The sequence below is a fragment of the Rhinoderma darwinii genome, chromosome 3, assembly GCF_050947455.1.
Source record: "Rhinoderma darwinii isolate aRhiDar2 chromosome 3, aRhiDar2.hap1, whole genome shotgun sequence".
Taxonomy (NCBI): Eukaryota; Metazoa; Chordata; class Amphibia; order Anura; family Rhinodermatidae; genus Rhinoderma; species Rhinoderma darwinii.
The window spans coordinates 200,902,326-200,926,605 of NC_134689.1; the positions used below are offsets into that span (position 1 = coordinate 200,902,326).

At 40.1% G+C, this 24,280-nt stretch overlaps 1 protein-coding gene across 3 annotated transcripts in view; it reads left to right on the forward strand.

Annotated features, from left to right (window-relative positions):
- CELSR1 (cadherin EGF LAG seven-pass G-type receptor 1) overlaps window positions 1-24,280 on the forward strand; it is a 142,833-nt gene that overhangs the window by 37,107 nt on the left and 81,446 nt on the right. For all 3 annotated transcript variants that reach the window (XM_075857228.1, XM_075857229.1, XM_075857230.1), the window contains exons 2-4: window positions 16,760-17,398; window positions 22,507-22,729; window positions 23,694-23,809. In XM_075857228.1, coding sequence (XP_075713343.1) covers window positions 16,760-17,398; window positions 22,507-22,729; window positions 23,694-23,809 — 978 coding nt within the window. The remainder of the gene's footprint in view (window positions 1-16,759; window positions 17,399-22,506; window positions 22,730-23,693; window positions 23,810-24,280) is intronic.

Sequence of the window (24,280 nt, forward strand, 5' to 3'; positions counted from 1 at the left end):
AAGGCTGGTGTAACCTGGTCCCAGGAGATAAGCAGCACCAACTTTGCTAGCCACTAAGTCTTGTCTTGCTCAGCCAATCCTAGCGTCCATGTTTATAGGAAGTCAGGAGAGATGGCTGTTGGCTGAAGTTAGGTCACGTTATTTACCGCTTTCTCGGCTGTTCCTGGCCGTAGCCTCTTCTGCACAGTTCAGTTGCTGTTCAGCGCCTGTGCAATACATGGGCAGCCGGGGGCATTCTACTGAGATTCTGGGGTAAAGTCTGAGGACCTATATAGATGTATGTGCTATAACAAACTATTAGTTTAGCAATATGGTTGAATAATTTTATGCCTATGCCTTCGATGTTATACTGTGTTCAGGAGACATATGAAAGGTAAATTGTGCAATATGTTTTACTTTGGCATGGACCTGGACCTCGGCTGGTGAGGCCCTAGTATAAAAAGTTTGAGAAGCCCTGCCTTATAGAATAGGACCTGACCACACAGCCCTTAACAGGGCCCCTCGAGCAGAGGAGAACAAATTGGTTCAGAGTTTTTAGTTTTTTTTATCTTGGCGGAGTTATTCTCTAAATTAAGCTAATACATTCTTTACACTTCAATAAATTGCCATCTAGCCATGGAAAACAATGGTGTCTACAGTGTAATAAGTGTAGGGAATAATTTCTTGTGTAATGCATGTTTGCTTCTGTGTCTTCCAGTAAAAGGCATAAATCCTTGCAGATTACTGAGGGTATAAATGTCTCCTGTGCTTTTATCTTTAGTCTCTTGTCGCTAGTATTGATTAACCAGCCTGACCGGTTCGGGAGACGTTTGCACATTGTATACATCCTTAACCCCCCACTGAGTTTCTGTAGATAAGTCACTTTAAAATAATCTGCAACACATATTCTAGTATTGTGCAATCGTACATGTTAGAAATGCCATTAGCTGTTAATGTTGAGTGGTAATATGAAGTATTTATTCATATTGAATGTTTGTGGTCTTCTATTATTTTCTGTTAATATATCTTCAACCTAGATTCTTGGATTTCAGCCAGTGTCTAATAAGTTTTTATTACTTATTATAAACCAATGAAGCAACTGCTGTAATTTTGTTCTTTTATAAAGCTTGGTCAACACGCTATATATGCGCGACCGGCCTCAATGTAAAATATTTACCGTTGCAATCATGTGACTTTCACGCAACGTACATGTTACTTTTTCACCTCACAACTTGTCTAATTTTGTTGCACGGGAGTCTGATGACCGTTGTGTCCATACACAGTCGAGTCCCATTATTATGATCACCTCCTACTGCCAACGTATGCAGCGCGTAAGAAGGGATGGGATGTGTTGTGGGCTGGCTTGGTGGGTATATAAGGTGTGCAATAGGCTGTCTGGACACATATCACTCATTGTTGCCATGAGTAACCTGCCAGTGCAGTTTGTGAACTGTTCGCGTGCTGCTCTGCTGAAAGTGTATCGTGAGTAGACAAATGGCACCATCGGGAATAACTGACGTGGAAACTGCAGAGCACCATGTGCCATTGATGTGAGAGGTGAACATCGGCTAGGAAGGTGCGCGAAGGCTGACCGACACGCTACAGTGGAGCAGCTCACTGTGAAAATCCACCAGGGGGCTACCAGACGTGTGTCTAAATCAGTTCAGCGAACCCTACTGCGTATGGGGCTCCAAAGCAGACGGATGGTCACTGCTCCTTTGTTAACAAAGGCACATCGGAAAAAAGGCTTTAATTGGCATGGCAATATCTGAATTGGACCACTGATGATTGGCAAAGAGTTGCCTTATTCAATATCACGTTTTCTGCTTCATTGAACGGATGGACGTTGATGTGTCAGGTGAGAAACATCCGAGAACAAACACCCTGCAACCATTGCTGGAAGAACACAAGCTGGTGGTGGCAGCGTTCTGGTCTGGGGAATTTTTTCATGCCATTCTTTGGGCCCACTCATCCATTTTGGGAATGAATCCATCGTTGTAGAACACGTCCACCCATACATGCTGTTCCCTGGGGCAGATGGAATCTTCCAGCAGACAATGCAACATGTCATAAGGCTAGAAATGTCCGACAGTGGTTGGAAGAGCGCGACCGAGACTTCCAAGTACTTCCCTGGCCCCCTAACATTAGTTTCCATGTTGTGCCTGTGTAGTATGTATTTTCTTCTCCTTGTGTCGGCCTACCTTATGCTTTTTTGGCATGAATAAGAACACGACAAACTGATCTTGACAGCTTAATGATTAAATCAGGCCTTACATATGAGATAGCTGTTAGCCAAATGACATCTATCTCTCTTATGGCAGCAGTTGAAATCCATCTTTCCCTTTGGCAGATTTTGAGGGACAGTTGGGATGCCACATACATATAAGAGCATTGGCTGATCCTTCAGAAACTGGCGGGTACAGCCAACATTTATCAAATGTGTAAGCTTATGGCACATCTCCCACAAAATTGTTACATATACAGAATGACATTAACATCTTGACTGATACTAACAAAACCTCCTAATGGGGGACATTGTCCACAAGGCTGGTATATTAAGGATGTGGCCACTTGGTCTAGCCGGTGTTGGAAGTATTTGTGAATAACATATGAAGTGTTCTGTATGATCACGTGTAAAGTTTGCGTGTAACAGGAATAGGTGCACCTGCACCAACATGGAATAGTATTGTTCTCAATAGTTTGTCTGTGTTCATTTGATTTTGCCTTATCCAAACAAAAAGTCATCGACAGTTTCATGTGTTTATAATCTCCTTTCTTAGTTGATAAAAGATTATCTGGTGTGGAGGATTGAGATAAGGTGCGGAGACAATATTTACCCAGCCAGCGTTCTGGAGGTGAGAGGAACTGAAAGAGCAGGAAGTTGGTTACTTATGAGCAAGTATAAAGTCATTTCTACTACAGGTTTCAGGGATTTTGTGGATGGAGCAATGAAATGGTGTCTATCAGTCCAGGTTCCCATGGACGGGGTGATAGTAGTGAGGTTCTATACTAGCAAGAAGAAAAAAAATGATAGTGTTGTAAATGTGATATTTGCTGCTGTTGTGTTCGGTATTTGTTTTAATATTAACACTTCTTTAGTTCCTAGTACTGATTCACCAGCGGAGAATGGCACAACGCGAATATGCTACCATGCCAACCGCATTATTTAAAACTAGTGCAAAACCTTAGTGGTTACTAAAGTACGGTGTGAATGGAGAGTCCTATATTTATATTCACTAACATTGCACTTCTGCCTAATGGGGCAAAATACTGCAGGGGGAAAACAACCAGGAAAGTCCGTTCCGTTCATCTGAATGTGGTTGTTTCTGCGGCAGGTGTATAGATTTTTGCAAGTTTCATTCAGATGAATGGAACTCGCAGAAAAAAAAATTGAAACAAAATTTGCCACAGGTGCATCCACCTTAAAGGGATGTTCCAAGATTTGGACAAATCTCCATAATAGCACCAACTTTTAAGAAAATAAAAAATGCAATGTACTTACTGATAAATCTGCGCACGTTCCATACCGACGTCCAGTGTGTTGAATTATGTTGTCAATGCAGTTCTTGTGCTCATAATGACGTAACATTAGGTGGCCACATCGTCCATTCGCTACAAGCCGCTGTGACGTACTATCCACCCTGACATAATCTCCCACACGAGTGTACTTTCATATATATTTATATAAACACTGTCACTGTTATGAACCTGAATTACAGTAGACACCATATTGTCTATCTCAGGGGGAAATATTATTTTCCATAGACATAACGTGACGTTACAAATAATTGGTGGCGGGGGTATTTGCAAGTTGTAAATGTGGTAAAATGTTGTATTATTAAAACTTCCTGTCCTCCCAAGTTTACAAAGTGAAATTCAAGTAAAGGATTGTAACCTATCATTTTAACGGCTCTCGGGAATCGGAGTTGTTGCTAGGAATGTGCCCGGCCAGGTAGCCTTATTTTCCCCACGTTCTTATCTCTTCTAGTTTTCTGATAAGAATAGGCTGTGTTTACATGGGAAGGGAGGGCTAAACATAATTGGCAGTGGTTTACATTCTTAACAAAACCTGTCATCAATTTCTAGTGCTTCTGTGACAGCAGAGCTGTGTTTTTACCCACACAGGTGCCCTCTTGATTTAGTTGACTAGTTTAGGCTATGTTCACACGGGGTATTTTGCCGAGTTTTTTGACGCGGAAACCGCGTCGCAAAACTCGGCAGAAACGGCCCGAGAACGCCTCCCATTGATTTCAATGGGAGGCGTCGGCGTCTTTTTCCCGCGAGCAGTAAAACTGCCTCGTGGGAAAAAGAAGCGACATGCCCTATCTTCGGGCGCTTCCGCCTCTGACCTCCCATTGACTCCAATGGGAGGCAGGAGAAAGCGTATTTCTCGCTGTTTATGCCCGCGGCGCTCAATGGCCGCGGGCGAAAAACGGCGCGAAAATCGGCGTGCAGGGAGAGGAATATCTGCCTCAAAGTTCCAAACGGAATTTTGAGGCAGATATTCCTCCCCCAAAATACTCCGTGTGAACATAGCCTTAGTTGGCATGAAATGTTTGCTGTTTTGTAGCAGGGTTTATACAGAATAATACAGAAATAATGAAATCTCACGATGTCCATATGAAGGACATGTCTGCCTCAGTTATGTCAATAGAGGACTACAGTTCTCATTACAACACATAGAGGTGGAGGGTGCGCAACGTGTCACATTTGCCATTTCCTTTCATGCCCTTGACATGATAACTTTCCTGCATGCAAATTCGTAGTCAGAACTTAGTTTTTTTGCAGTTTCAATTTGACAAGAAGTAAAGTACAATAACAGAATTTCAAATTGTGGGAACATAAACTGTGGACTTTGTGAGAATTTCCTTATTGTTACTATGAAAATATAATATACATACAAAAAAAACGAAACAAAATCTGTACTGTATCAGGAAAAGAAAATATTTTGCCTACACTAATAGTGTCTGTAAGCACAAGCATACTGTGGATTCTACTGTGCAAAGGACCACAAGGTCGGAATGCAGACTGTTTCCTGCAGAGGAATATACAGAAGAGAGAGGACCCATTAGCAAAGATCAATATGGGCCCCTCATTATGGTGCAGGTTTTGCCACCCAGGACAGAGGGTCGGGATATTTCTTTCCTCCTTTGCTCCCTTTTATGCCAATTTTCTAGCCCCTTGAGCGGAGGGTCCGGCACAGGTTCTTCCCACACATTAACAAAGATGGGAACAACCAGGGCTGAGCCCCTTCCTTCTAAGCTGCATGGGTTTTCTCAATGGTATGTGCACTCTTGGTTCCATTAATTCATAGGTCTAGATATAGTCTAGTTTATTTTGAGAATAATATTGAATGTATGGTTGTTGTTTTTTTGTTTTTTGTTTTTTTTGGAATTTGTGCGATTCCAGAACTGTTGTGGATAAATGAAATTTCGATATACTTCAAGCACACATTACAAGCTGTACTATTGTTGTGGTAGATAATACATGATGGTTATACCTGAAGAAACTTACAGAAAAATAGATCAGTATGTAATGGTGTTTCATGTTGTATTTTTTACTGGTGCATTGGTAAAACTGACCGCTGTTCTTTCAGACCTACGAGTGACCTTGGAGCTAGCTCTCCGAGACACTGCACCTTGACTTGGACAAACTCTGGTTATATAAACAGTGAAAGTAAATCTATTGTAAGAACACCTGCAGGTTGCTTTTTACATGCTTATCTGTTTGTTGTACTAATAACAGAAACACCTTGTGATCCCCCTGTATCAGGACATCTCTTGACCAGAGGTTCAGCGACATGTGCGCTAGGTATACTAAAGACCATATTGAGCAAAGCTGAACAGGCAAATCATGGGTTAACGTGACGATAATGATATATGCTCATGTTTAATGATAAGCATTCTATCTCCCCTTACTGACCTATTTGGGGGTCTTGGTGTTGAGCCGGTGGAAAGTGTGGGCATTTAAAGCCTCAGTATAATAGATTGATAGTAATAAAATTGCTCTACAAAAGAGGAAGCGGAAAAATACATTTGTGGAAATAATCAGATATAGCAACAGTACATTTGTCATAGCTTTTATTAATTTGTAGGTAAAAATAATAATAATCCTGTAACCATATTGGAATTGTAGAATAACAATGTATGTGTCGGCGATGATCACATTAGTAGCTGACCACTTTACCTCTGTTCACTCTCGTATACATGTATTCTTCAATGTGTAGAGTTGTTTTACATGAATCCTTTTGCTGTCGCATTCGCCTGTAGCACTAAACCCATTATTCTGTTGATAGATGTCCTCTGTACAAACAGTAGCTGCCATTCCTTCCAGTTTTTATTTGACACTTTAGTTGAAGTTGAACAATGACACTTTGTCACCCACTTCATAATGATTCTGTCACGTGATAACTCATTTGTCATTCTATTAGATATTCCCCTTTTCTATACTGTATTTGCATGTAAATGTTGGGTTTTATATTTTATTCTATGATCCTGCACCAGATCAGGTGATCTGTCTCCGTTCTATACAAGTGGATCCGGTTACTCCATATAGCCTACTGCTGTAACCCTTTGCTATTAATGCCACTAGCTTTAAAGGTGTAAGAACAATTCACGTGTAGTTGCGGTGAAGTTTCTGTTTTTGGCTATGTAATGGCCTTTTTTCTTGGACATAAATGTGGGATATTAACGTTCTAAGGGCTGATCTCCCAAACCTTTATTTGGGGTCCTGCTACGAGTAGATCTTTGTAATTTTTCCTGAGATTGTTAAATTTTCAATGCCTGCAGAAAGCACGGTCATGATCGACCCAATCGAGTTCAGGGTCAAGGTAGACGGTATTCATGATGCAGAGGATGGACTATATCGAGGTACAGTTTTGCACTAAAAGTTTCCTGAGCAAGCAGGAGAGGAGAGCCCCAATATTACCAGCCAAGGCAGTGTTTTGATGGGGGGGGGGGGGTTTGGTCCGAACCCTGACAATTTTTTTCTCTTGTATACATGTATTCTTCAGTGTGTATTGCCTTGGATATGTGATTTCAGAAGTCTACGGGGAAGAATGACGTGTCACATTATCCCAGACTTTGGGTCCTGCCCTTCTATTTCAAACAATACGTTTTGCTTCCAGGGAAGCTGCATTTGAGAGTACATTAGTCAGCATTTCCTCCGTAAATGCTGGTCTACAGGTGCCTTTAACTATTGTACAGGTTTTTCTTCCTTGAGGCCCAGACTTTATTGAAGGGTGTGTACAGAAGTGACGGTTACAGGCACAGGGCAGGGTGGAGTTTAGTCCCATTTTAAACATAAGCTGCGTACACTTTTTGTATCTAACCTTACATTGATTATAAATATACCATCTGTACACTATGTAATACAAATATCCATAAAATAAATAATAAGAAGGTCATTTACTGTAGCATAAAATAAACTCCCGAACATAAATGAAGGGCTCTGACTGGAGTAGGTGCTCTGTTTATTTTGTACTACTTGTCGGTATGCCTTTCATTCCTGTAAATTCACCCCCTGAATATATGAGCGAGATGACTAAATGATCACAATCTTTTCATTTTCCAGTTCGAGCGATCAAGTAATAATGTAAAAATACTCCACCATTGCATTGTGAATCCATCAGCAGCTGGTCTACAGAAGCCTGTATTCTGGAGTTCATTGGAGGGATTATAATCTGGGCTGTATTCTGGAGTTCATTGGAGGGATTATAATCTGGGCTGTATTCTGGAGTTCATTGGAGGGATTATAATCTGGGCTGTATTCTGGAGTTCATTGGAGGGATTATAATCTGGGCTGTATTCTGGAGTTCATTGGAGGGATTATAATCTGGGCTGTATTTGCCGGCCAACAATGGGGAAATTCTCTGCAGCCCTGCATGTCAATTATTGGATCACGCATACTGTAAAAGGGAGCTTGTCCTACAATTTCATATATGAGGCTTGTTGTTTAAGAGATCACATAATATATTCTGATACCGTAGGTTGATCATTTTAGAAAGTATCATGTCTTAAAAAATCCAGTGTAGGCATCTCAACATTTCTCTGAGCTTTTTTCTTTTGCTTGACATATTCTTCAGGGCTCTGCACTATATGAAGAAAGCATGCCATAAAGAAAACTTTTTATATAGTCCTGGCAATGTCTTTGCTTTAGGAGTTTTATGTTTATTATTATGAGTTTTTTCATTTTCCTATTTTATATTTTTTGTAAACCATTTCATATATAAAACGCACCAAAACATGATAATCATTCTTGATCTAAAAACATGGATTGGTATAAATGTATTCGTAGCTGCTATCGGTTACTGATCTGGAAGGACGATATTGGGTCTTATCGCTGTGTCCCCTGAAATGACCCATTTTTCTTAGGATGACTGCATGAAAATTTTAGGTCTTGTCCACACGTAACAAAACTGCTGCAGAAAGTAGCAGAAATTCAGCTGCGAAAAAACCGCACCATTTCCTGCGTTTTTTACAGCAGAAACTAGTGCGTATTTTGCTGCGTTTTTCTCAATGTTAGCAGATGGAGACATCTCCTGTAAAATGCAGCAATTCAGTCCACTTTCCGCAGCAGGAATTGACATGCTGCGCTACGAAAAATACGCACTGCAGATCAATTTCAGCTCGGAAATTTTACGCAGCGTGTGGATGGGATTTGTTAAATCTCTCCCGCTTTGCTGCTACTGTATTCTGCTGCGTATTTTCCGTCCACAATTCCGGACGGAAAATACGCAGCAATTCCGCTACGTGTGGAAAAGCCCTTACACCCTTTTTGTTGTTTGGTTCAATCCACAATAAATAAACGTTCTGAGCAGAACTATCTAAAAATGCTAAATGAGTATTTTCTGAAAATTAGTAACCATTTATTACTGGGGAATCTTTTACTGTGTAGTCCTCTGAGATGAGCAGCGGGGGGAGATAAGTGGCTGCCAAACACGTCTTGCACCACTTATCTCCAAGAGCATCATTCGGATCTGGTAGGTAAAATTCAACCTATCCGGTCCATGATTTACTGGCAACTCTCAAAGGCGTAGACGCGTGTTGTTATCAGGGTGATCGGCTCAATAAAATATAAAGCTTCCCATACACATTCAGTAGTTGTCCACCTTCTATCTAATGTGTATGGCCAACATTAGATTTACCCATCTTGCGGGTTCCAAGTTTTACCATTATGGGTTTCTACGAGAGGTTACTGGCTGCACTAGTGAATAGTGATGACACCACCCAAAACCTGTGTAACTCAATCTGGGACAAAATCAACATTGGCTGCGGGCAGTGGAATGCCAGCAGATGAGCTGTGTTGAGAGAACTCCTGTATTAACCCTTACCCGGCTATAGATCAGTAACACGTGCTATATAGACACAGTTGGTTTTAGTCTACAAATAATGCTCCTCTTTCTGAAGGACCACAATATGTCTGGACCCGTGTTCCTCCCTTCTTAACCGCCCAGCTGGCAGGTGTGAGTCGAAGGAGAGAAACGTCCCCATAATTTCCGTGTAAATAGAAGTGAACGCCTACAAAGCATTAAAGCGAGCTGCTTTGCTATGTGTACATGAAAGCAGTGGCGATGACTGCTAGTGTGTAGGCTTTTTATGTTGCCTTCTTTGATCTCCTGACATAGTTTTCCAGAACTTTGGTTAATCAGCACCATTAATTTAGTAATAGTCCCTTTGAAAATATACCTGAGTGCTTCAACTATATTTACTGACCTAACATTGACTTCGTGTGTGGGGACTGTTAGTCCACCTGTAGAGTAGTTCTCCGGTCTACAACGTGGAGCCACCAGATCCGGTGCACTGCATTGCATGTACAGTTCTGCCACAACTATGGGAGGAATTCCACCAGTGACAAGTGGCCGATTCGCAGGTCAACAGGAGGAAAACAATAAATCTGAAGTGACAGCTGCTCAAGGGGTAACAAGTATGGGTTGTGGTAGCAGCTGCAATATCATTGGAATGAGGTGACTGTATTGTGTAGAAACTCAACAATTTGCCAAAATACCAACAGTTTACAAACATATATCAGATGTATAATTTAAGGCAATATATTAAGTGGGTAATTGTCATTTTAGTTTTATTTGGCCTATGGCAATAAACTAAAGTGGACACTATAAGCCTCATACTCTAACCTTAGGGCATAGAGTTGTGCAGTAAAATATTGAATGATCAGTAGTCCAGTATTAAATTGTGCGAGAAGTAGATGGTCATGACTGAGTGAGACAGGTGCATGGATAGACCAGAGTCTGAATGGTTGAGCTCCTGTTTGACTTGCTGGTCGTGCACCAGCTTCAGTTTCGGGTGTAATTATTGTTTAATTCTTGGCAATTCCCTCACTCTTGGTTGTTCAGTTTTAAGCTAGATTATTTGATAACAAAAAGAGTCTGCTTTTTCTAAAAACAGTGCCACTATATTCCATAGGCTGTGTCTGGTATTGCAGCTCTTCCCCCATTGAATTTCAGGGGGCTGAGCTGCAATGCCGGACAGTCGAGGTACACAAGTGGAAGTATTTCTGGCAAGAAAGCAGCCCCTTTTTTCTAATCTGAGACAATGCCTTTAAGGCGTATTGGACTGTCCGATCTAGTCCTATAAGAAGTGGTGCTCAAGTTCCATCTTCTTTACATATTTTATATTTCTATCTTAGGTTTGTATTACAATAGGCTCTAAGTGGATAAATATGGATAAATATACTTCATTGTAGTTACTATATTACACTGCTGCTCCGGGGCCTGTGTATTTCAGTTTTACATGAATCCTTTTGCTGTCGTATTCGCCTGTAGCACTAAACCCATTATTCTGTTGATAGATGTCCTCTGTACAAACAGTAGCTGCCATTCCTTCCAGTTTTTATTTGACACTTTAGTTGAAGTTGAACAATGACACTTTGTCACCCACTTCATAATGATTCTGTCACGTGATAACTCATTTGTCATTCTATTAGATATTCCCCTTTTCTATACTGTATTTGCATGTAAATGTTGGGTTTTATATTTTATTCTATGATCCTGCACCAGATCGGGTGATCTGTCTCCGTTCTATACAAGTGGATCCGGTTACTCCATATAGCCTACTGCTGTAACCCTTTGCTATTAATGCCACTAGCTTTAAAGGTGTAAGAACAATTCACGTGTAGTTGCGGTGAAGTTTCTGTTTTTGGCTATGTAATGGCCTTTTTTCTTGGACATAAATGTGGGATATTAACGTTCTAAGGGCTGATCTCCCAAACCTTTATTTGGGGTCCTGCTACGAGTAGATCTTTGTAATTTTTCCTGAGATTGTTAAATTTTCAATGCCTGCAGAAAGCACGGTCATGATCGACCCAATCGAGTTCAGGGTCAAGGTAGACGGTATTCATGATGCAGAGGATGGACTATATCGAGGTACAGTTTTGCACTGAAGGTTTCCTGATCCTGAGCAAGCAGGACAGGAGAGCTCCAATATTAGTGTGTTTTGATGGGAGGGGGGGGGGGGGGGCGGCGCGGTTTGGTCCTAACCTAGCCAATTTTTTTCCCTTTTACATGCTTTGTACCGTATTGCAGTACCTGTAATGCTATTAAACGGTTTTAATGCTGCAGTATACACTAACATTTTTGTGAGTTGAAAGACCTCTTTAGCACATTATTTGAGTGTAAATTAGATTTCATTCGCATTGCATGATAAATGTGAGTTTAACTTGCCTAAATTCAGGGTTTAGCTGATACAATGCAGCAAAGTTTATAGTGACCCCAGACGGTGCTCTAAAAAAAAAAATGATGGCGTGTACAACTGACAGCAATCACAGCGTTTCATCTCTACGAAAACAGGAAACACATTTTTCTATTTTTTTACAATGTTGTGTCGGTTTCAGTGGCAACAGTCCAAAACCAATGTCACTTTCCCTTACATGTGTTAGATATGATGTCACTAATGCCAGGCGCTCATGCAAACAATAGATGTTTGTGTATTTTAGTTGTCCCATCCATGATTGTTTATACGTGTTTTCATACACCTGCTGGGTTTGCGGAGAGATAGTTGCATGGATCCATAAGGTGTGGCAGGTTCCACTAGATTATCTGTCTTTATAGTTTTTCATAATGTATGCCAAAGATTTATAGTAAACAGGAACTATATTATGGGATATTTAGAACAGTGAAAAATAAACTACGAAAATATAATGGTATGATAAAAAAAAAAATAGAGAGCATACCCTCTTAGAAATAATCATAGTCGTTATTCCAATATTTTTTTTCTGATGTATTACCTTAAAAAGGGCTAAAGTGTATTGTAATCTTTGGAAAATATTTTTGGGTTCCATCAAAAATAAGCCGAACTCAGGGACCCCCAGTGATCAGCGGCATTACATGCTGCCCATTAAAATCAGTGGGCTGTCCATGTTTGCGCTGGGTCCTCCAGGAGAGGGAGACACTCTTTGTAGGTGATTTTCCATTTTGGTTAATTGACTAAGGCTGGGAATTAGAGACTCCCTCCTGTTATTTCACAGTGTCCTAATAGGATGTTTGATAAAAGGGTTTAATGTATGCTGAGTTTTTTTTTATTTTTAATGATCATGTTAACCAATAAAACAAATGCAAAACCTTGCAACGTTTTCCGGAACGTTTTCTGTCACTTTTAGAAATCTTAAAAAAGAATGTCACATTTTATAGCTATTTGATCTCATATCAAGGGCCACTTCAAGTGGTTTGACATTCTCATTATATTGTCAGGACTTGGATTGAGCTTCTAGACTGTGAGGAAAGATGGGATAAAAAAGTATTTGTGGAGACCATATGTCAAAGAATGATAGGACATAAAACCCATGACGTATGATTCTGAGCTGCAAATGGAAGAGACGTTGAGTAGTAGGGACTATGGATGATTTAATGTGGACCTAGAAAATGGAGAGGTCAGATGAAACATACATTCTGTAACCTGACAAAGCTGAAGGCAAAACTAAAGCAATACTGGGGAGTATTTGTGGGGAGATTGAAAAACCTTTTCTTAATACATATCCTTAGGAAAAAAATATATTTTTTATTTTTAAATAATGTCTCTTCCCAAAGGTATGTGATGTCATGAAACGTCTAAATATAGTGTACTTTTCTCTGGTATTATGGGGGCATTTATATTCTATATACACCAGGTTTTTAGTGTAGAAAAGTCACAATTTGCGCAAAAGAAATTTTGCGCCGCTAATGGTACTTCACTAAAAAGTGGGCTGGACTCAGCGGAAGGGGGTGAGAACTTCTCCGTTACCAAACAAATGAACTATATTTTACACCAGAAGCCGGCATAAAATATAGTGCAAATCTGCTCTATCTCATAGCTGGAAGGGCAAAGATGCACCTCATTTTTTAAGAGGCGCATCCCATGACAGCGCTCTTTAGATTGAGAGTGGCATCTTAAACGCCAGTCTTAATAACTCCCCCCCCCCATCGTCTCTTGTGACACTTACTGCTAAAGACTCTCATTTTACTGTGGGGTCTTTTCATTCATAGCTTCTTATGAATTCTGACAGATGCTCACCAGGGGGTTGTGCTGAAGCAGCATTGGACTATTATGTTCTATGTGTGCTTTATCATAACAACAGCAGCACGTTATATACGTATTGTAATGCTGGGGGTAGGGAAACAGACAAGTGAGCCCTAATCTACCCGCCACTAGTCCCTGCCTACTTGCAACGACCCGCCCTAGGCGACGGGGTACAACTGGGCGACGGTCCCTACGCTCAATAAGTGCACGACAGACAAACAGACAAGGGTACACAGAAGCCAGGGAAAAGGGGCAGTTGCCCACGGCAACACCGTGAGCAACAAGAGTGAAACGAGCCGAGTCAAACCAGGAGTGTACGAGGTACCAAACGCAGAGCAGGAGAGTAGTCAGTAAGCCAGGGTCAATATGAAGCAAGGTCAAATAGTTCAAGAAGCTGCAGCAGGGCAAGGAAACCAACAGAGAAGAATCACAAGCAAGGAGGAACAGGAAAGGCAGGTATAAATAGACAGAGGGCGGGAACTAGCTCCGTCTGGCCAGGCTGTGATAGGCTCTCCCACTCCTAAGCCTGCCACCCTGAGTGGTGGAAGATGGAGTCAGTCTCACAGACATAGAAGCAGGTGCAGACTGATTACCTATGGGTGTTGACACAGAAGCTGTGCCTGGCAGATCCTTTACACGTATGGACAGCTCCATTGTGAGGGACAGGAGGGTTTTATTTTGTTAAGATTAGAAAAACGAGAATCAATTTTACATTTTTTATGCATGTTTGGATTGGCTGAGCGTGCATGTTTAGTGTCATAGGGAGTCATATTTATTGTCATTGACACCTTTTGGCAGCCCTTATCTCTCTAGGGGAACAGAAAGTCAGGCTTGTAGGGGGAATAGTTCACCATATCGATTCCATACATTGGGATCCTTTGACGTTTCACAGTTACATATTCAGTTTTACAGATGCGGACATCATTTCTTTTGTCACTGTGTCCTTACAGACTTTCATAAGGATTTGCTTTAGTGATAAAAGCACAGGGGTGGGGAGGGATATATTAAGACTGGCATTTGGCGAATATTTTGCTGTCCATGCTACAGAAATGCAAATCCACGCCTCCTATGAGCAGGTGTAGATTTGTGACATAACTTATGTCAGTTTCTGGGGTAAGTTATGGTAAGTCTGTTGGTCCATGCCCCTCCAGCTAAACCTTGCGCCTTTTTTAGCCACTTTTGGAAACGGTAAAAGTAAAACATTTGAAATTTAATAACAAATCTGGTGCGCGCCAACATTTTTTTTTTACTTTTTAACGCCAGAAAAGTGGCGTAAAGCTTTTAATATATTCCGCCCCCTCCAGTATTTATACTGATAAAAATTGTATATACAATATGAATAGCTGGCAGATTGAACTATATATTTAATTTTGTACTACCATGAGGGTATGTTCACACGGGCTATTTTCATCCATTTTTCGGGTAGTAAACGTCCCGAAAAATGGCTGAAATGTCATAAGAGGCGTAAAAAGAAGTGCATGTCACTTCTTGAGCCGATTTTGGAGCCGTTTTTCTTTGGCTTAAAAGAAAAACGGGTCAAAAAACGTCTGTAGAAAAACACGAGTTAAAAAACGGCTCCGTATTTTCAGCTGTATTTTGTTAACCGTGTGAACATACCCTAAGGGTATGTTCACACGGCCAAATTTCAGACGTATACGAGGCGTATTTTGCCTCGTTTTACGTCTGGAAATACGTCTCAAATACGTCGGCAAACATCTGCCCATTCATTTGAATGGGTTTGCCGACGTACTGTGCAGACGACCTGTTATTTACGAGTCGTCGTTTGACAGCTGTCAAACGACGACGCGTAAAAATACAGCCTCGGCAAAAGAAGTGCAGGACACTTCTTTGGACGTTTTTGAAGCTGTTTTCTCATAGACTCCAATGAAAACAGCTCCAAAAACGGCCGTAAAAAACGCCGCGAAAACGGCGTGAAAACGCCGCGAAAAATGCGAGTTGGTAAAAAAACTTCTGAAAAGCAGGGTCTGTTTTCCCTTGAAAACAGCTCTGGATTTTCAGACGTTTTTGTTGACTACGTGTGAACATACCCTTAGACTTCCACAGACCTTTTAATGAAAGGAGATCATCTCAACAGAACATGACTTGTGTAAAACTGAAATGTTCATCCACATCTTGCATCTTTTAACTCCTTAACGACCTCCCGCTGTCTTTTTTTTGACTGCGGGAGGTGTATGTCCTCAGTCTACAGCGACATCTTTGGGCATCGCTGTGGAAAAGGCATATGAGCGAACCTAGGAGCGCTCAGTCTCTTATCAGGAGCTGTAACGAACAGCTCCTGAAGTTAGAGAAGCCTTTTGCGTATAGCTGGGATTGGAAAAAAATTCAGACCCCCAGCTTTTTAACCCTTTGATCGCCGTGGTCCATGACTGTGGCATGATCAAAGGGAACTCCCTCTTCAATCCCATCACCGGAAACCCGGTGACTCGATCGGAGACTGGGGGAACCCTCTGCTGTTAGCCCTGCGGTCCTAGAGAGGACCCCAAGGCTGTCTGTTCAGTGTGCTTGCTGTTTAGACACTATGTCATAGTGACACAGTATAATGTTTTAGCATACAGTCGTATGCTAAAACATTATAAATAAAAGACAAAGTAGTAAATAAAGTTATCCCTTCATGGGATTAAAACGAAATGTAACCAAAAAAAAATAATAAAAAAAAGTTCAAAAAAGTCATTATTTTCCATAAAATATATTTTATTGCCTATACATTACATAAAAAGAAGAAACCTACATATTAGGTAGCTACACGACCGTAATTATTTGAAGAATGCATTTAACAGGTTATTTAGCGTGAAACGTAAACTGGATAAAAAAAAAAAAATTAAGTAAAAAAAAAAACTTCCGAAAATAGCTTTTTCCTATACACACGCCCCAAAACGAAATGATATAACTTACACAGTACATTGTTTTTACCTCCAAATTGCGCAGAAAATAAATACAATTCGTGACGCATAAAACCAGGCCTTATATAACCACGTCAATGAAATAATAAGCATTATGGCTGCTGATGGGCAGAGAGGCAAAAAATGTAGCTGGTCATTAAGGTCTTATTAGTCCTGGTCATTTGGATATTTCATGCATGGTTTCTTTTTAAGTGAAGTAAATTATGTGACAATGACTTGGTTTTCTTAGCTTTCGAGAAATTTTTTTTTTTTTACATTTGCACAAACTATATAGAAGAATATGTAATTGTAGTGTGGTATAAATGCTTCCATGAATATTTCTATTCATTTTGTGTTCTTTTCTTTCTATAGATGGTGTTCACAGTGTCACTGCTCACTGTACCTTACGAGTTACCATCATCACGGATGACATGTTGACCAACAGTATCACAGTCCGGCTGGAGAACATGTCTCAGGAGAAGTTTCTGTCCCCACTTCTTTCTCTATTTGTGGAAGGAGTGGCCACTGTGTTGTCTACTACCAAGGAGGGCATCTTTGTCTTCAATATTCAAAATGATACTGACGTGAGCTCCAACATTCTCAACGTGACATTTTCTGCCTTGCTTCCCGGCGGAGTCCGAAACAAGTTCTTCCTCTCTGAAGATCTCCAAGAACAAATTTACCTAAATAGAACCCTACTCACTATGATTTCTACTCAGCGTGTCCTGCCTTTTGATGATAACATTTGTTTAAGAGAACCTTGTGAAAATTACATGAAGTGTGTGTCTGTATTAAAATTTGATAGTTCAGCTCCTTTCATAAGCTCCAATACAGTACTTTTCCGCCCTATTCATCCCATCAATGGATTGCGGTGTCGCTGCCCTCCTGGATTTACTGGGGATTACTGTGAAACCGAAATTGATCTCTGTTACTCGAGTCCTTGTGGAAAGAATGGACTGTGTCGAAGCAGGGAAGGTGGCTACTCTTGTGAATGTAATGAAGAATATACAGGTATGACTACTTATTACACAAAAGTGGCCAATAGATAGCTAGCATACTCCAGTTAACTTCCTACCTGCAAATGTATATTTCTAGTTTTAACGTGTTAGGGGAAATAACAACCGGTTTCATCAATGAGATAGGTGTGTGTCAGTGTCATGATGGGGTCACTGGTCATCCATTTTGCTGTTGTAAAAAAGGCTAAATGGTAAAGTTAAAAAAATCTAGAAGACCAGAATAACCCCGCCCCCCCCTAAAAGAAAACAACCAACTATTTATCCGCCTATAAGGACTTCTCCTTAATATCCTGGTTGACTCCATGTTTTGGCTAATAGGTTGTTGGGGATGGGGCTTACCTAAGGGGCATGTTTTAGTTTTGTTGTGTGTCTATTTCAGGAAAAACCGTACTACCAGACAATTTAGACTTAAGATGTCCATACACTTTAGATAACTTTCAGCCAATAGCAATCTAGCCTGACTGATCATGCCAAAACGGCCAAGTGTTCTTTTTCATAGCAATTGGCATAGTGGATAGGCTTTGCCAGACATATCTACTGTTAGTTATCTCTTTGGGAACACAAGAATGTTTAAAATTCTACATGCCTAGTCCTTTCCTAATAGAGAGGATGTTAGGGGGCTGTTGGGACGCCCCTATACCTTGATGGCCTATCCTTAGGATAGGCCATCAATATTTGATCGGTGGGGATCAGATTCTCGTCAGCCCTGGTGATCAGCTGCTTGAAGGGGCCGCAGCGCTCGTACTAGCGCTACATCGTCTTCATTGTTTACATGGATTTCATTTTTGTTCGTACTCGCACACGCCGTTACTTACGTAGCGGCTGTGCATGATATTGCAGTACAGTCTCATTCACTTGGTATTGCAGCACTGTCCTTTCAAACAGCTGATCGGCAGGGTGCCTAGATTTGGACTTCCACTGATCTAATATTGATGGTTTATTTTAAGGCTAGGCCATCAATTTTAAAATCCCGGATAACCCCTTTAAGGCTGTTTTCAGACGTAAAACTCGCCAGTGTTTCTTCAGAGAAAAATGTATAATTGTACGTCTGAGTTAATTTAGTATTGTGTAAGTTTAGTTTGTCCATTTTTAACATCAGTGATCATCAGTTTTTCACATCCGTAAAAAAAAACGACTGCTTCTTTTCAACATCTCCTAACTATCCATTTGTTTTTTCACTGACGCATTGACTTAAAAAGATATGTCTAATTAGAGAATCGCAATAAGCTAGTGCATACTGTAATTTTCTCTGCACACTGATGGGTCGTTTGGAAAATCGGACATTTGAATGAGACCATTGATTTTAATGGGTCAGTGTTTCGTCAGTGTGCCCTACAGTTATACACTCAGACAGCACCCGGATGTAAACTTTGCTCATCTGAATAGGCCCCTAAGTGTGTTGGAAGTTTTTCTCTGCTTCTTGTTCTTGGATATATTGATTGTACGCACAAAACACAGAAGGGGGAAAGTGTGCTATCAAATGAACATCTTCAGGGCAAAATAAAGATGAAGATTCTCTTTCCCTTTTTATTGCAACCCTTTTGGAATTGCAGTTTAAAACAGAATGGGATTATAGGGCCTGTGATCCCCAGAGATCAGCTGTAATCTGTGTGAAAGTCTGGCAGTAAGTGTCCCATTTCCCTGCAGCGCCACCACAGGGGAACTTTGTTTATTTTAGTAACTTGAATGTACATGTGGAAGGATATTTGCCTACATAATAAAGTCTCTTGTACACAGAGTTTCCTAGGGTTTATACCATTTATGTGCCAAGCAATGAAGGAAGGGTCAGAATACAAATCTTTTTACTGTTGCATTGATGAATAGTACAGGCAATTTACACTAGACTAACAGAGTGATTACCCCTCACGTATTCAGCCAACGCACTGCCAACACAAAGCAGCGACCATTACAGTCTCTCAGATGTAGTTGTGTCCATGTATATTTCCACTCTGATAAATACTAGTTGAGGCCTGAAATAGGCTGCCCGTATGCTATAAAGTAGTTGACGTACTTTGAAAGGAAACCGGATCGCTGTTGTCTAGAGTTTAAGAAGCGCTAGCCTCATTAATATTAATTAGAAAACATGACAAAACAAGTCGCTTGTCCCAGCACCTTCCACTAGGAGAGATTGTATAGTTCATACCTTCTTTTTTGTGTAGGTTTTGTAGTCGGTGTGTCACTTTAGAGCCTGTTTAACTCTTCTTGTTGGGGGTAACCCCTGTGTTGACTCTCTGTCCCTTTGTTAAAAATAGTCTTAGCTCTGAATTTGTGGCCCGTTTTAGAGTTTAGTTGAACAGTTGTGTTATCTGCGTAGCTGTGAGCGCCAGCCACTCGCTGCATGTTAATGTGAACTATTGTTTAGCCTGTGAATGAACTTGCAGTTGAATGATCCTGTTGGTGTGGTAATGCTGGATGGAATGTAGTCCGCCGGGGACTCCTTGCTTTTCATATTACCCTTTCAATAGGAGGCATTTTGGAAATCTGTTACAGCAAAATGTTACAATCTGTCATCCTCATGCTAAGAGTTACTAAGGACTGATGATGGAGAGTAGCGTTCAGTTCACAAATCACAGTTGGTAACCAAACTTAAAAAATACCTGACCCATTTCCCCTGGAGGATAATCGTGGTCTAATGTCATGGTTCTTCCTCCCAATTCTTTGAAGGTCCTTACTTGGCCTACAGCAATTATTAGTAATTTATACATGTTGAAAGTTACCTTATCTTGAGAGTCTTCTGTTACTACCGCAGAGGTAAACTGATCCACAACGGGCATTTTTGTGGTAACATGACAACATGGTTATTAAGCTTTTTCCTCTATTTTTCTAAATTAGAATTCAGAATGTAAAAATCTAAATAATTGAAGCTTATCATTTAATGACCGATATTTGTATGTTATTGTATGGCTTGTAATGCCAGTACAACAAAAACTGAAGAACCGAGTAGAGGACCTTAAAAGTCAATCTTGTGATTGTTCAGTTCTTTGGTCTTCTATTTTCTGTTTGTAAAAGACATTTGATAATTACATGTTCACACGCCATTTTTGCTGTGGATTCGCATGCTACCGAAAAAGTCCACATGAATTTTAGGATATGTTGCAAAGTTTTACATTTTGATTTGATAGTTTGTCCTGGATTTGCCATGTTTTTGCATGTTTTTCACCCTATCCGAATAAACAGACACAGGTCCATCAAATTCAATCTTTCTCAATAAATTACACGTCTTTCACGGCTAGATTAGTTATAACCCTCAATGATATTTGTCAGTAAATAAACACCTAGCCCTTTTTAAATGCTGACATAGTATCTGCCATTACTACCTCTTGGAGTAGGACATTCCATAGTTTGACTACTCTAACCGTAAAGAACCCTTTCCTATATTGATGTCTGAAACGTCTGGTCCTTTGCAGAGTCCTGGCATGTTACACATGCGGATTTTGTTGCATTTTAATTGTTTTTGCTACATGTTCTATTACATTTCCTATGTATTGTATTAAACGATAATTAGGTAAGGATTTTAGATTTTTAACCTATCGATTTAATTTGCATTCTCCACAAAAGATATTGCGGTGTATTAAAGGGGCATTTACATTTTAGCCATTTATGACCCCTGTTCCTTCCATTATAACCAATATACCTAGATAATTGCTTACCGGTGCCTGACTTTCCTGGTTGATTTCTATTGATGGGCATTAAAAAAGTAAAACTGACTTGTGGATTCCACTGGCCGTCTTGTCAATGCCTACAATATTTTGTCCATCCCTGCTTTTAGCGCACATTATCACTTGGTGTTTATGACACCAGTTAGACATGTTTGCTTTTCAACACAACAGTTAAGCTATTCAGGAGCAATTTGTGGTTTAATGTACAGTAATTAAACGGTGTCCGCTTATTGCAGAGACATTACCTGAGGATGTTTACTTGTGGTGTTCTGTCACCTGCTGTGAACACAGTTCCCCATGTCTGAAATGTTCATCTGTCAGACACTTCTCTAAAGCTCTGCCAGTTACATGGTGACACTGCTCCCGGGATGACGTTTAATTATGGTTATATCCTTATTTTGTCGTCTGCTTCACCAAGATCACAAGACAAAGGAGTCAGTGACAGCGGTGTCAATTGACTAGTATAGGACTACAAAGTATAAGGAATGGCGGATATCTGAGCACCTGGCCTAGGACTGAAGTGTTACCATAGGGAAGAGTTTTGTATTCCAGCCTCCTATTTGCAATGACGACATCTTGGCCTATCATTTTCCTTTTTTTTTTTTCATTTAGCCTAAGGGCTTCTTTTTGTGAAGGGATTAGTCATTGTTAGTCAAAAATTAGTCATTTTCTAGCTGAGCTCCTCCTCAATTGTGTCTTCTAATGACATGAGGGTTTTAAAACCCTTACTTTGCTTTTTTTCACCCATTTTACAAAATGGTATTTCAGAAAGTTTTCTTTGTAAATGTCTGGTGTTAAGGTTTAGACTATACTGCCTTTAAAATGGCTTTCATGGCGCACATTATACTTATCTTCTTTAGTCCAGGTATTCTGAATGGAATAAAAGGGAAGTCGTGAACAGGACAGGGTTTTTGTTTTTTTTTAAATTGAGGACTCCTCAAATAGTCCCTCGAATTCCCAGTCAGGGCCTGGAATAAATCACAACACATCTAGGTAGGATAAATAAACGAATTTACAGTGACACTGTAAGTAAAATGATTTTAGGTAGACTTTATTATTACAGCGTCACAGAAGTGTTTACCACGCAGTCTCTAGCATTCGAGACCGGGAGATACAATCAAGTCTAGGACATAGTTATTACTGGATATCTTTCAGGGTCTGATTCACTCTGATCTGTCGTGTGTGTGTATATATGTGTGTATATGTATGTGTAATATATATATATATATATATATATATATATAAACACGGTCAACCTTATGTTGAATTTATTTTTCAATCTTTTATCAGTCCTACTGTGGTAATTTTATTTTATCTGTTTTTTTTATATTTTATAACGTCTGGTAGGTCTCTGATAAGTACAATAGCAAATTTACATTTTTCTATTCAGTCATTGCAATGCTAGTTGAACAATAAAATGTTCTCTTATCCTTCTTTTTCTCAGGAGAACAATGTGAAGTGAGCTCAAGATCTGGACGCTGTGTCCCAGGGGTTTGCAAGAATGGTGGCACCTGCATTAACCTGCTTATAGGAGGATTTAAGTGCAAGTGTCCCCCTGGAGATTTTGAGAAGCCATACTGTGAAATGACCACTAGAAGCTTTCCCCCACAGTCCTTTGTTACTTTCAAAGGATTAAGACAACGCTTCCATTTCACAGTCTCTCTTATGTAAGTTTACAGTAATAAGCGCTACAGTAAATGGAAACAAATAAGGATTAAAGGGATGTGGAAATCATGTGATTGGGATTTCTACTAAATAATATAGTTTTATATATTTGTATATACACTATATCTGTTCATGGTGTATACGCTATATCTAATTATTACAAAGTGCCCACTGTAAACTGACGGGTTCAGTGCAAGGGTGTCCTGCTGGGCTCTGACATGCAGGATCTAGCCGGTACCCATCACATCTAAGTTCATAACTTAGATGTCATCGATAACCGGTGGATCCTCCATGTTAGAGCCCTGTAGGACCCGCCGACACTGTACCCGTCAGTACCGCTGACCTGTCGCATACAGATCTCAGCGCTAGATACAGCTGCTCTGTCTACAGGATACAAAGCTGCTGTATCCCCAAAAGTAAAAATAATTTTAAATAAAAAGTAATTTGAAAGTTGCGCCAAACAACCTGAAGACATTGTTATTAAAAAAAATAAAAAAGTTTTCAAAGGTGTACGTAATCTTTACGTTGATACTACGAAGACGGCTCTGAGACATTCTGATTGAGCCAAGCAATTCAATGTAAAATATTTAAAAATAAATAAAATAAAAAGAACAGAGGGCTTGGAAAGTAAGTTTTATTTAAAGCAACAATAGTTATGCAGCGTGGCTGCTCCTCCATGCCCCGGAACATTTAATAAAGGACTTGTAGCCTAAAGAGTCCTCTGAAGAGAACTACTTTTCAAGGCTTTCTTTTACATTTGAACATCCCATAGTTGGCTGGGAAATTTTTGGCCTAGATTCCAAACTTTATATCACCAACATGTCTGCTTGTCACATCGATAACTGCATGGTGATTTCAGTAATGGTGGTTTCTGCTGTTTTTGGGCTTCTTTTTTTGTTTCTGACTGACCTTTGACCCCTTGTTCCGTCATTGAATGTAAAGAATGTGGTGGCTTTTGTATTTCAGGTTTGCTACCAGGGAACGGAATGCACTGATACTTTACAATGGCAGATTTAATGAAAAGCACGACTTCATTGCGCTTGAAATTATTGAGGAGCAGATCCAACTTACTTTCTCAGCAGGTGAGTTATGGCCTCATTGTGGTTTTCGAAATGCACCCTTTTCTTTTGTTCCATTCTTTATATACTTATTCCTATATGTGATTGAACTAATAATGATAATAATTAAACTTTCTACGCTCATTACTAAATATTGTATTGTCATTATGATACTAATATAATTTTTAATGTGGTGATCCAATGAGGTCATATTATGTATTTGTTCTTCATCTCCATGTATTGCAATCATTTTTTGCACGATGGATCGGGTACAGTATTTTGGTTTAGGGCATCTTGTTTGTGTAGCTATTAATGCTCATAAAGAGGTATAAGCTACAGCACAAATAAATTTGGGAGGCTGCCAAGGGACAAGCACTGCAGGCACAGAGCTCCTATGTTGGGTCACCATGATGTTGTGGAGACACAGGTAGTCATCCACTATGCTGTAGGAGAGTTGATTACATATTGATGACTTTCTTCCCCCTGCATTTCTCA